Source organism: Geotrypetes seraphini, chromosome 13 (genome assembly GCF_902459505.1).
Source record: "Geotrypetes seraphini chromosome 13, aGeoSer1.1, whole genome shotgun sequence".
NCBI lineage: Eukaryota > Metazoa > Chordata > Amphibia > Gymnophiona > Dermophiidae > Geotrypetes > Geotrypetes seraphini.
The window spans coordinates 64,106,819-64,120,916 of NC_047096.1; the positions used below are offsets into that span (position 1 = coordinate 64,106,819).

The 14,098-nt window shown below is 44.7% G+C and overlaps 1 protein-coding gene across 1 annotated transcript; it reads right to left on the bottom strand.

Moving 5' to 3' along the window:
* Nucleotides 1–1,109: 1,109 nt before the first annotated feature.
* On the bottom strand, nucleotides 1,110–3,302 carry LOC117347603 (telethonin-like). The gene is made up of 2 exons (XM_033918729.1): nucleotides 3,006–3,302; nucleotides 1,110–2,184 (listed from the first exon to the last, which is right to left on the bottom strand). The coding sequence occupies exons 1-2, from the start codon at nucleotides 3,140–3,142 to the stop codon at nucleotides 1,767–1,769; spliced, it is 555 nt and encodes a 184-aa protein (XP_033774620.1). The 5' UTR covers nucleotides 3,143–3,302; the 3' UTR covers nucleotides 1,110–1,766.
* Between the last annotated feature and the right edge of the window lie 10,796 nt (nucleotides 3,303–14,098).

Genomic DNA, 14,098 nt, shown 5'->3' on the forward strand with positions numbered 1-14,098 from the left:
CGCTAGGGCAGGAGAAAGAGGCTGGATATTTGGAACAAGGTTGGGGAGGGGGCAAAGGATGAACAAGGGCTGATGACCTTTTGGTAGAGATACAAATGAGCTTCAACAGGGGGCTTACAGCTGATACAGTGGATAGGAGTATTGTACAGTGGTGCCTTTCAGTAATTGCAGAAACCCTGGCATCAGTGGGATGACATTCTGTATCCCTTTCTTCTAATGTAAGAATCATGGACACCTCCCCACTGGAGAGAGTCATTCAGAAAATGAAACCAGAGTACCCTACAAGTAATTTTCTTTCTAATATGTCATGGAAAAGATATACCAGTTAATTAGGAAGAAATGTGTCAGGGCAGGGCTGTGTCATACTGGGAGTGGCATGGTGTGCAATGGTTGCTTTTCCCACTTGTCTTGTTCTCATTAAGAACATAAGAAGGTGCCTCCGCTGGGACAGACCAGTGGTCCATCTTGCCCAGCGGTCCGCTCACGCGGCGGCCCATCAGGCCTATCGCCTGAACAGTGGTCCCAGACTAATTTTGTAACCAGGTTTTCTTGAGAGAGGGGGGCAAGCAGAGCATTTGTCTGGTGCCCCAGTACCACATGGGCTCATCTTGGTGGGGCAACGCTTTAGGGCACTGGGTGATTTTTCTCACTGGGCCCCAGTGTGTCTAATGCCATCCCTGCCAGTTTTATTATGAAAAAGTTGACATGCATGAAACCCGAGTCTCCTTTCTTTGGTATTTGCAAAGTAGCCCAAAAGGAGCTATATCAACTCTGCATGTGTGTTTTTGTGTGCATGTGTGCTCATATATATGTGTCTGTGTGAGTGCGCACAGGCTCACACAAAGATGTTAAAAGAGCATGCTGAGTCACTCTGCTGATACCCTGGCAGCCTTGAAAAGAGCGACAGTTCACGGCAGAAATACTTGGATGATTTGAGGCCTCAGAAATGTGTGTCCTGGCAGAAGGATGATTGTGGTAATCCCTTTCCTAACAGCTCCACCACTGCACACCAAGATTTTTGTTGTTGTTGTTGCAGCCCTTGGCAGTGATCCTGAGATCAGCCTAACCAGAGCCCACATCTGAGTCTAAATGGACACCTGGACACTAAGTTCGAGCACAGCTGAGTTTTATTAGTTTTTAATGGAGACCACAGAGGAAAATTAGAAAAATAATGTTTAAATAGTAAAATCCTATCTTCTTGTCTGAGACATAGACTGACCAAATGCAAGAATGAGAACCAGGTTCCAGCTCGCAAGCTGTGGAGCCAGTCCTGGTTGTTAAATTCACTTCCTAAGCAGTCTGGGATTTGTAGTCCCTACGCATCAGAAAAAGCTGCTTCTTCCTTACTCATAGACTCCAGCAGCTCATGAGATTAATATTGTTTTAATGCATAAAAGCATCTTTAACTTTTCAGCATAACATTACAGGCATGCTCCATCTATCTCAAAGGCCAATGCCAAACCAGGTATTTCCCTGTTATGCAGTGTGAAAAGTTCTAACAGGTATCATCACTGTTTTCTGTCAATTATGAAATTCTCACTCCAGGCTCAGTAAGCCATGAGAGATGGTAAAAACATGGTTATATGAATCTTAAAACCATACCCTCCCCCTTCCGTGCCAGAGTAGTACCCAGAGAGCAGCAGGCTCAGAATTTTGAACAGCTCTAGTTACATGGCATATGGGTAATTAACATAAAATCCCAAACAATCTCCAGTAAAGGTCCTTATAAGGGTGTGATGCCCTTGAACCTGCCCCTACCCCCCAACTCAGCCTCTCTGGATCTCCTGAGACATAGATCTAGAGAACGACCTCACTAGTCCTGCTTTTCCTATCTCCATTCGGACTGGCTGCATGACTGGGGGCAGCTCCTTCTTGATCTCAGAGATCATCTTCTTGTCTTGGCACAGTCCATTAACCCTTGAATTGCTCAGTGCCCTATTAAACTCTATTCTGCTAGGCAGCTCTGGTGGAGGAGCCACCCAGTCGACCTTGGTGCTGAGGTCTACAGGTTTGAAGATGGGCACGGGCAGTGATCTCTGGTAGGGCAGATGGTACTCAGTTGTTTTGCCTCCTAGACGGCCCATCCTCATGATGTTCCAGGGAGTTCTCTGTACCATGAACTGGGTCTGGCGCTGCTGGCTGTATGTCTCATGCTGGCGATCATTGGCTTCCCTAAAAGAACAGCTGTAGAGAGATCATAGAGCAGCGAGCATTAGAGAGTCTGGCAGCAGATGCAACATCAAACCCATCTTCCAACAGGGAAATGTTCAACAGCCAGCACAAGGCATGGCAGTGTAGGAGTCTACTCCATCTTGAGCTGCCAACTGGCTCCAGGTTTGCCCAACAGTTAATTCAATCCTGGCTTTATCCCACTGAATGCAGGGACTTGTAGTCCTGTTTTTATTTGAGAACATAAGAACAGCCTACTGGGTCAGACCAATGGTCCATCTAGTCCAGGGGTAGGCAATTCCAGTCTTTGAGAGCCATAGGCAGGTCAGGTTTTCAGGATATCCACAATAAATATGCAAGAGATAGATTTGCATCTTAAGGAAGCAGTGCATGCAAATCCATCTCATGACTATTCATTGTGGATATCCTAAAAACCTGACCTGCCTGTGGTTCTCGAGGACCAGAATTGCCTACCCTGATCTAGCCCAATAGCCTGTCCTCATGCAGCCAATCCAGGTCACTGGTACCTGGCAACCCCCCAAAAAGCAGCAACATTAGTACCTGGCAAAACTCCAAAAAGTAGAGCACATGCTACGAGGAAAGCCCAGGATTGGCTCAAATCTTTCTAGCCAGCTGACAACCTTATCACTGGCCCCACTGAACCCCATTTCTACGGTCCTCTTACCAGCAGCAGAGAGTGCAAAGGGAATAACATATGGTCTCTCTGGAGGTGCTGTGTGCCCAGACAGAACCTTAGGTTCAGAGAGATTAATACAGCATGTGGAGAAGGGAAAATGATACTGCAATCAAGGAAATTTAACTCTTGATGTACTCACCCCTGCTCAGGTCTGGAGGAGACGGGTAAATCCTTCCATTCTGCTGAGAAATGCTCCTTCCTGACTGTGTTGTCCTCCTTCCATTGACAAATGAACTCAGGTTCACTCTCGGTCCCTGTCGTCTTCATTACCAGCATATGTCTGCTGCCTTCTTCTTGCTTTGAGTTTTCTGCCCCCACTTGCTCTGATCTTTCTGTTCTCTGTCCTCTCCCTGCTCTGAATTCTCTGCCTTGCTCTGTCTCCTTCTTTCTCTGATCTCTCCACCTAATTCTTTTCTCCTGCCTGGTGCTCTGAGCTCTCTCTTGCCCCTCTGGGGGTTATTTATACAGAACCATGCTGATTCTATTTTAGAAAGCTGTTTCAGTATGTGCTCTCCATGTGCCAGGTTTCTGTACATCATGTAATACTGCTGGGAAGTTTGTGACAAATGACATTTATGACATCACCAGTAAGTTGTATTCCCTGCACTCTAAGGCTCTGGAGTTTGGATGTTAGGGTTGTTTCATCCTTGAGGGATCAGAGGGAGATAGTGCAGGATGCAGGCAACTGATACACAATTCTAGGAAGAGGAAGAACACTTTTGCTAGGTTGTAAACTGAAAAAACACCATGAACATCTTCTCTCGCACCAAGCAGCATCATGGGGTAAAGACCTAGAACAATTTGCCCACTACTTATGAGGAATTTAGGAAACGTCTGAAAACACACCTGTTCCTAAAGTATCTAGACATCTGATCCTCTCTTCTCTCTCCCCTCTATAGCGATTAACTTGTTCGTTTGATCACTCTCTCCTCAAAAATGGATTTCCTGTCCTATTAACCCTCTTTCTTCCTCCCCTCTTAATCTTTGTAAACCGCATAGAACTTCACTGTATTGCGGTATATAAGCTGTTATTATTATTATTATTATATGTTCCTTGAATGGCAACCTGAGACTTTTCATTCTTTGATTTCTTATGCAGTGCGTGTGAGGTGTGGGCCCAGATTTAAGATATAGGCAGCAGAGGGGAGGCTTCTTCCTCAAAGGTTTCAAAGCAAGCAGAATCAATCTCCTGTTTGGCTCAGGTATTTGGAAGATGATGCAGAAAGCTACTGTAGGTCTATGACCACATTTCTAGGGGTTCACTGCAGCAGTTAACTCATGCATAGTGTGACCATATGGCTCCAGAAAAAAGGGGACGGATTGAGACATTCGGGATTTACTTCCATTGAAAGCAATGGAAGTAAGGAGAACAGATTGAGACATCTTGGTTGCTTTCAATGGAAGTAAAACCCGGATGTCTCAATCCGTCCCCTTTTTTCTGGAGCCATATGGTCACACTACTCATGCAGCAGACATTAACTCACAGCATATTAAAATGAGGGGTAATGAGCCAATTAGCTTTTCCACCCTGATGCATGGAAATGCACAAAAGATTTTTAAGGTGAAATGAAAAAAAATTACCGCCAAATGTGAGGGTTAGCTTGCTTTTCTACTGCAGTTGCATAGGGTAACAGCATTCATTCCCCCCCCCCCAATTTGTCAACAACCCAATCTCTCCAACTCTCCCAAATAAAGTGCCTCAAAGTTTAGTAGACTCCACCCTTTATTCCCCCCCCCCAAAAAAAAAGCCCTGATGTCTAGTGATGTCAACAACACCCCACAACCTCCCTCCAGACTCCTCACCCATTGCCCTAGCCTAAGTGTGCCTTCAAGGAGTCAGGAGTGATTTCCCATTCACTCCTGCTTCCATGCTGACATCCTGGAAAATGGTGGTGCCTGATCTCATGTGGTGCGTCCCGGGATACACTGCATGGGTTCAGGCATTGCCATTTTTCAAGATAGTAGTGCAAAAGGCAAGAGCGAGTATACATTACTTCTGCCTCTCTGAAAGTATGCCAGGGGGGAGCAGAGAGCTCGAAGGTGGGTCATGGTTATTTTTGGAAGGATTGGAGTGGTGGTTGGGGGTCTACTAGATGCCAAGGTGATTTATTTCAAGTTCAAGTTCAAGTCTATTAATATTTGATTAATCGCTTAATCGATTTGCTAAGCGATGTACAAAATCATAAATTAAAAATACAAATACAAATAAGGACAGATCGAATGATACATATTTAACTGCAAAGGGACCTCGATAAGCTGGAGGACTGGGCAAACAAATGGCAAATGCGCTTTAACGTAGATAAATGCAAGGTCATGCACATAGGGAAAAAGAACCCGTTGTTCGAGTATAAAATGGGGGGGAGATTGCTGGAAGACACCGGACTTGAGAGAGACTTGGGTGTGCTAGTGGATCCATCCATGAAACCATCTGCACAGTGTGCAGCAGCCTTGAAGAAAGCCAACAGGATGCTGGGCATCATCAAGAGGGGCATATCAACCAGGACGCGGGAAGTCATCATGCCGCTGTATCGAGCGATGGTGCGCCCACATCTGGAATACTGTGTTCAATATTGGTCGCCGCACCTCAAGAAGGACATGGCAGTTCTTGAGAGAGTCCAAAGGAGGGCAACGAAACTGGTAAGAGGGCTGGAAAACTGCCCATATGCCGAGAGGCTGGATAAACTGGGGCTCTTCTCTCTGGAAAAGAGGAGGCTCAGGGGGGATATGATAGAGACCTTCAAAATACTTAGGGGCATAGAGAGGGTGGACAGGGACAGGTTCTTCAGACTAAAAGGGACGACAGGTACGAGGGGGCACTCAGAGAAACTGAAGGGAGATAGGTTCAAATCAAATGCAAGGAAGTTTTTCTTCACCCAAAGGGTCGTGGACATATGGAATGCGCTCCCGGAGGAAGTGATCTAGCAGAGTACAGTACAGGGATTCAAACAGGGATTGGACAGATTCCTGAGGGAAAAGGGGATCGTGGGGTACTGAGGGAGGTGCTGGGGTGTTGCATAAGTATAGACAGCTCACCAGGTCGTGCAGGTGCAAGGCCGGAGGGTTAGGACATTGATGGGAAGATAGGACTTCGATGAGAAACCTAGGGGGCAAGGGGGCCCCTTCTGGTGATTAAGGCAGGTCATGACCTGTTGGGCCACCGTGGGGGTGGACTGCTGGGCGGGATGGACCTCTGGTCTGACCCGGCAGAGGCACTGCTTATGTTCTTATGATTCAGACGTTCAAATACTTAAAGGGTATTAACATAGAACAAAATCTTTTCCAGAGAAAGGAAAATGGTAAAACCAGAGGACATAATTTGAGGTTGAGGGGTGGTAGATTCAGGGGCAATGTTAGGAAATTCTACTTTACGGAGAGGGTGGTGGATGCCTGGAATGCGCTCCCGAGAGAGGTGGTGGAGAGTAAAACTGTGACTGAGTTCAAAGAAGCGTGGGATGAACACAGAAGATTTAGAATCAGAAATAATATTAAAGATTGAACTAGGCCAGTTACTGGGCAGACTTGTACGGTCTGCGTCTATGTATGGCCGTTTGGAGGAGGATGGGCAGGGGAGGGCTTCAATGGCTGGGAGGTTGTAGATGGGCTGGAGTAAGTCTTAACAGAGATTTCGGCAGTTGGAACCCAAGCACAGTACCGGGTAAAGCTTTGGATTCTCGCCCAGAAATAGCTAAGAAGAAGAAAAAAAAAAAATTTTAAATTGAATCAGGTTGGGCAGACTGGATGGACCATTCGGGTCTTTATCTGCCGTCATCTACTATGTTACTATGTTACTATGTTATGTTCTTAAGAGAAAACAAAAAAGGAAAAAAACAAAAGGGGACGGGGGAATTGTAAAAATCTAAGTATAAAAAACAATTCTAAAATTTAAATGTTAAAAGCGTCTTTAAAAAGATGGGTTTTTAGATATTTTTTAAAAGAGGTGGGGTCTTTTTCATTTTTAATATATTGTGGTAGAGAGTTCCACCATTGGGGGCCCATTACTGAAAACATATTGGATCTCCTTGTACCAATTATTTTTAGGGATGGTATAGTTAAAAGATTCTGGGAGGAAGATCTAAGAGGTCGCATGGAGTTGTGAGGTGTTAACATACTGGCTATAAATTGAGGTTCGTTGTAAGTTAAGTAGTAAAAACAAGTGGAATTGTCCAATAAGAAAAGGTGCAACAAATAAAGATGTTGTAAGTTAAGAACATGACCTTAAAGGAGATGCGGTGACTAATAGGAAGCCAGTGTGAGTCAATCAGGAGTGGTGTGACGTGATCATATTTTTTGGCGTTATGGATTAGTTTTATGGCTGTATTCTGAATAATTTGAAGTCTTCTTTTTTCTTTTAGGAGTGTTTGGGAGGGATTAGAGTGTCAGCAGGTGATTCTGGAAGATTGGGAGATTGGGGTGGGGGAGGAATCATTGAGGAGGTGACCCCCCCTCATGTGACAGAGTTTTTTAAATGTCTCCTTTTCTGTCAGTGCATGGGCCAGTCATTATTCATGCACTGACTAAAAGGGGACATGGGTTGACAAATCCTAATAGATAGATAAATAAATGCATTTTGTTTTGGGGTTTTTTTTTTAAATATATCTTTATTCATTTTTAAGCCATACATAAGTGCAACATATTATACAATCATATTACACTATAAAAGCACTTAAAATCAATCAACTTGTAATCTATGACAAATAGATATATCACCTCCATACTCATATTCAAAAATTGAACTCAAATTAAAGAATTCAAAAATATTTTCAAACCCTCCCACCCACCCACCCACCCTGGATGTGTATGACCAAAGGGCAAAATCAACAATCATTTTTTGCAAAATTTTGTCAATGACTCCCAAATCTTCAGAAACTTTTTGTAATGTCCCTGTTGTATAGCCATAATACGTTCCATTTTAAAAACGTGACACAGAGACTCCCACCAAAAGGTATAGTTCAATAAATGCATTTTGTATTGAGCTGTGGATTACTGCCATGAGTTTAATGCAGCAATCATTTACATGCTCATTGATTACTCCATCTTGGTGACAATTTTTTTATAGAAAGCTCACATTTGAAGCCATTAGTCAGCAGCTTTAACACAAGGCTTTCTGCATTAGTCCATTGGTGCCTTCAAAATTTGGTGCCCTACTACGCCCCAAAAACATAAGAATAGCCATTCTGGGTCAGACCAAGTACCCGACAGAAACCCCAATAGTAGCAACATTCCATGCTAACAATCCCAAGTTGCGAAGGGTGTCACACAGGAGGTCAGCAAATCTGACTGCCTGTCATGGGCTTTAGTGGGAGAGAGAGCCCAGAATGTATGAGGTCATATCCCCTCCCCAGCTTCCTTCGTAGGAAGAGCTGCTCTGAGGCCTTGTTGCCTGAAGAGAGGTTCTCCGAATCCCTGCTGACTCACCAGGGAAGAAAATTCCCTGATGGGCCGCTGCTTGTGAGAATATAAAGAAAAATAATATAAAACAACACAAGAAAGCAAAGTTAAATTTAAAAAGTTAGAGGGCAGGAAGATCCATCTGTTTGGGAAGGTGGATAGTAAAGATTGAGGCAGGAAGTGGAGTTGCCCAGCAGGGATAGCTACCGTACTTCTTCTCAGGGATCTTATAAAAAACAAAAAATTTTCTCTGAGTTATTGGAGAGCATTTCCATTCAATGGGAGCTGTCAGATGACTTCACCTATATGTGACTGACATATCCTGCTTGTCCCAAGAGAACCAGAGACAGCAGTGGTTTCCATGTCTGTCTCAATAGCAGACTATAGACTTTTCCTTCAGAAACTTGTCCAAACTCTATTACCACATCCTCTGGCAATGAGTTCCAGAGCTTAACTATTCATTGAATGTAAAAAAAATATTTTGCAATGTGAAATTGGAAGGCAGTTCCTCTCCTATGAGGAAAGGCTTAAAAGCTTAGGGCTCTACGGCCTGGAAAAGAGATTGCTGAGAGGAGATATGATTGAAATCTACAAAATCCTGAGTGGTGTAGAACGGGTACAAGTGGATCGATTTTTTTACTGCATCAAGATTTACAAAGACTAGGGGGACACTTGATGAAGTTACAGGGAAATACTTTTAAAACCAATAGGAGGACATTTTTTTTCACTCAGAGAATAGTTAAGCTCTGGAACGCATTGCCAGAGGTTGTGGTAAGAGCGGATAGCGTAGCTGGTTTTAAGAAAGGTTTGGACAAGTTCCTGGAGGAAAAGTCCATAGGCTGTTATTGAGAAAGACATGGGGGAAGCCACTGCTTGCCCTGGATCGGTAGCATAGAATGTTGCTACTCCTTGGATTTTGGCCAGATAGTAGTGACCTGGATTGGCCACTGTGAGAACGGGCTAATGGGCTTGATGGACCATTGGTCTTCTGACCCAGTAAGGCTATTCTTATGTTCTTATGGATGTACAATATTGCAATGTGAAGTAGGATGCATTGCTGTGCAAGACAGGAATGGGATACATTGTAGTGTGAGGTTGCATGCAATATTGCAGCATGTCGTAAGACTATGAAGTGAGTGTTGCAGTGTGAAATGCGATGCACTGGAATGCAAGGTGAGGTGAGATGCTTCGCAGTTGAATATGTAGTACTGCAATGTGAGGTATTGTAGCAAAAGATAAGATATGTTGATGTAAAATGGAGTGCACTGCAGTGTAAGATAAGATATGTGATGAAACGGGTTTTCTGTGCACTGTGAGATCTTGTTTCGCTAGTGAGACTTCCCTTTCTTTGCAATCCTTGAACTCGGAAATCAATCTTCTCTGTCATGGCCCTGACACTCTGGAACGCAAAGCCCAATGAATTCAAACTAGAGAGTTGCGTGGTGACAGAAATCCCACCCATCCTTGCCCGTCCCCGTCAGGATCCTCTCCGTCCCCACAAGAAATTACCTCCATCCCCGCCCGTCCCCATGAAAACCAGCAATTACTTCTGACAGGATCATCAATTCCACAGTTTCTTTTGTGTTTTTGCTGCTGTTTTCCTTGTGGAATCTCTTTGGTGGAACCCTTTTTTTGTTTTCTGTTTAGGTAATTAACTTATAAACCCCCCTCTTTTACTAAGGCTGACGTGTCCATTATATTATATGGACGAACCCTGCTTCCAAAGCCTTCCATCCCCATGGAAGTCCTGTGGGCCAGAGGGGGGGGGGGTTTCCCAGTGGGAGTCCTGTGGGTTAAGGGGGATTCCTGCGGGACCCCCCGCGGGACCCGCGGGATTCCCGCGATCCCCGTACCAGTGCAGACCTCTAATTCAGACAGGAGTCATCCCTGACATCAGTCAAATCCAAACTTAAAACATTCCTATTCCACGACACCTTTGATACGGATTAACCCCCACCTACTCAATGATGCAAACTTGAAGAGACCCCCAAACGTTCTCCTCTTATATTTTATTGTAACTTTTCCCTTCTCCCACTACCCCACTTGTCTCCTGTACATCTAGTCTATCTTCTCCCTTTTCTATATTTTAAGATTAAGTTTCTTTCTTTTGTTTAAACTTTTTTTTTATCATTGTAAACCATCTACAGTAGATACCTGTGATGGGCGGTATAACGAAAAAATTAATAAACTTTTTTTTTTGTTAAATATTTTTATTGGTATGTAGCAATACAAAACAATACTTCAAGCAAGAAAGTGAACAATAATAATATCAATAGCAGATAGTCCAAAGAGTAAACCAATGTCCGAAATAGAACTAGTAATTATCATCTCTGATAAGCAGGCAATATATAGGGCTCCTTTTACAAAGGTGAGTTAGGGCCTTAACGCATGGAACAGTGCGCACTAAATTGCTGTGCACGCTAGCCGCTACCGCCTCCTTTTAAGCAGGCGGTAATTTTTTGATAGCGCGCGCCAATCTTGTGCGTGCGCTAAAAAGGAGCCCATAGTTGAAAATAATATACAGCATTAGAAAATAGACCTCAAAGTCAGGCGTGGACTGCATACTCCCCCAGTCTTTGAAAGGAGGTATGATGTTGCAATATTCTGTAATGTCATTAACCATGAAACCCATGTCATGGGTTATCATTGGTTGTACGGTACCTGCAATTAGCCCAGAAGTTACCGCAGGGTCATGGTTGGCGATCTAGCTCAGCTTGACATATCTCATTGAGGAAAGCCTGCCCTGAACACTGCCCATACGCCGAGAGGTTGGATAGGCTGGGGCTCTTCTCTCTGGAAAAGAGGAGGCTCAGGGGAGATATGATAGAGACCTTCAAAATCATGAGGGGCATAGAGAGGGTGGATAGGGACAGATTCTTCAGGCTGAAGGGGACAACAAGTACGAGGGGGCATTTGGAGAAAATGAAGGGAGATAGGTTCAAAACAAATGCAAGGAAGTTTTTTTTCACCCAAAGGGTCGTGGACACTTGGAATGCGCTACCGGAGGAAGTGATCAGGCAGAGTACGGTACAAGGATTCAAACAGAGACTGGACGGATTCCTGAAGGATAAAGGGATCATGGGATATTGAGAAAGCTAACCAGAAAATAAGTATAGAAACCCAGGTCGTGCATGTGCAAGACCGGAGGGCTAGGAAGGGAAACCAAGGCGGCATGGGGGCCCCTTCTGGTGAATTAGACAGGTCGTGACCTGTTTGGGCCGCCGCAGGAGCGGACTGCTGGGCAGGATGGACCTGTGGTCTGACCCGGCGGAGGCACTGCTTATGTTCTTATGAACCTCCCCAAGCACTGGTTGTTTGCAGAATTTACAACTTATTTTTCATACTCACTGTTTAATAAACTACCATTTACTAGCTCTGGTCAGTGAACCAGAACAAAGTTTTGTATTTGGTCTGTAGTTGAATTTATAGGAACCACATGACTCCTGAGTTTTATGGAATCTCTGTTTCTCTAGAAGCCTTTTGGGAGTAGGTTGTGAGGTGGGTGACTGGGTAGTTTGCAGTGTAGAGGTCCTTGTGCAAATGTGAGTCTCAGGGATAGCTTTAAGTTTCAAGTTTATTAAAATCTTATTATACCGCCAAATCAGACTTCAAGGGTGTGAAGCGGGAATGCATTGGCAGTGAGGTGGCTAGTGTAAACCATAGGCCCTGCAGCAGATTCTGAGGTATATGGCCTTCTTAAGGACTGACCTGCTGGACATTCACAAGAATCTGAATATGCCTCTCCTCTTTTCTGTGTGCTATAGGTAGGGTTACCATATGGCGCCAGAAAAAGGAGAACGGATTGAGACATCCAGGTTTTACTTCCATTGCTTTCAATGAAAGTACTGTAAAACCTAAATGGGTTCATAGACAGTGGAGCGCTGACAATCCAGCGCCGACAATTCGGCACAAGACAGAAGCGCGAGGGGCAAAAAGTTATTTTTAAAGAGCTCCGACGGGGGGTTTGCTTTATTGGTTAGTGTTCGCGCTGCTGTTGGAGGGGGGGTTCGGGGGGGTTGAAAACCTCCATTATAGCGAAAACGGAACTTTTTCTGATTTTTTCGGGAAAAGTTCTATTTTCTCTATAATGTAGGGGGTTTCACCCCCCACACCTCCCCGCAACAGCAGCGCGAACACTAACCAATAAAGTGTGTGGGGGGGGGGTGCCACCCCAAACCCCCAGTCGGAGCTCTTTAAAAATTATTTTTCCCCCGCGCGCTTCTGTCTTCTGCCGAATTGGCGCTGGATTGTTGGCGCACTGTTGTCTGGCGCACGATTATCCCGTCACCACCCAAATGTCTCAGTCTCTCATTTTTACTTCCACTGAAAGCACTAGAAGTAAAACCTGGAGGTCTCATTCTGTCCTCATTTCTCTGGAGCCATATGGTATAACCCTAGATAGGAACTCTGTAATACACCAGACAGCACTGACCAGTCCTCTCGGGGTTACTGCTGTAAATGTATCAAATCAGAAGCCCAAATTTTTCTCACAGTGAGTAGAGAGGCCACAGTTCATCAGTAGTGCATTTTCTCCTTACAGGTGCTCCTACTCCCAACACCTGGCTTCTCTTTCCACAGGTGCCACACTGCGCTCCTAGGGCAGAGCCTTTGAAAGGATATAAATAGCTCTATATATTTTGTAAACTGTGATGTTTCTACATACAGTCATCCCTGAGTTGGCTGCATATCCCTCTGTCTCATGTGCTCCAGCTGGGTGGTGTATTGATTGAAGGAAGGTATTACGCAAATGCAGAAGGATTAATGGTGTAGATGAATGTTAACTCAGAAAATGTTGCCCTTTTTTAGGAGTATGAAAAAGGGGTAGAATCCAGCTTTGCTGGAGTTCACCGTGTGCCTGAGCTGCTCAAAATAATGGGGGGGGGGGGGAAACTTTCACCTCAGACGGCACGGTACAGATACTTGTCAGACTGCTCAGTATTTCAGCACACAGCTGTTGCTTGCTGTCTCTCTCTTTCCTTCCTGCCTTATGGCTGCTCTGTGCTGTTGGGCTCTTTCAATCCAAATTGGATTGGAAAGTTTACGAGAACCATCAGTTCTAACCAGATTAAGGCAAGATCTGATTGGAGAATAACTCACGGAGTGACAGTATCCCATCCATCCCGCCTTCTCCTAAATCCATCTCTCAGATGGCAGGAGGAGCGTTCTGGAAACGTAAACACATCCACACAACACTAGGTATTTTATGGACTAATATTGCCCAGAAACCTGGGTTCTAGTTCCAGCTTCATCATTCTTTCTAGTCTAGAACCGTACCCGGGCCATTTCAATTCTCATCTGCTTTCTTTAATCTTTCCTTTTCAACTAGCAATTCACTAACACTTACATTGTGGCTTCATTTTCACCCATGAGATGGCTATATTTTTTAGCTTTCTGTGTCTGTGGAATGCTTTTAGGCATAGTTTGCATGTACAGTGCTTCCATTACCAGTACTACATGGACCCAGACTAATTATTACCTCTATACAGGCATCTGAAGGAAAGTGTAGTTACTTACCTGTAACATAGGTTCTCCGTGGACAGCAGGATAGTCAGCCACATATGGGTGATGTCCCATCAGCTCCCATTTGAGGATAAACTCTCCAATAACTCAGAGATTTTTTTTTTTCTCTGAGCACGTGCAGTGCCCGGGGCCCCACCGGGCATGCCCGAGCACTACCCATTTCCTCCTGCTTCCCCCTAATCCCCAGGATGTTCCTAGCTGTGGCCGGGTTGGCTGTATGGGGAGGCGGGTGGGTTGTTGGCTGACTATCCTGCTGTCCACGGAGAACCTACGTTACAGGTAAGTAACTACACTTTCTCCTGGGACAAGCAGGGTGAATCAGCC

Bases quoted from the DNA above. Each gene is read 5' to 3' on its own strand.
- LOC117347603 (XM_033918729.1), bottom strand. From the start codon at position 3,142: ATGCTGGTAATGAAGACGACAGGGACCGAGAGTGAACCTGAGTTCATT. The intron at 2,185-3,005 runs GTGAGTACATCA...ATCTCTCTACAG, and splicing joins TCCTCCAGACCTGAGCAGGG to CTGTTCTTTTAGGGAAGCCA.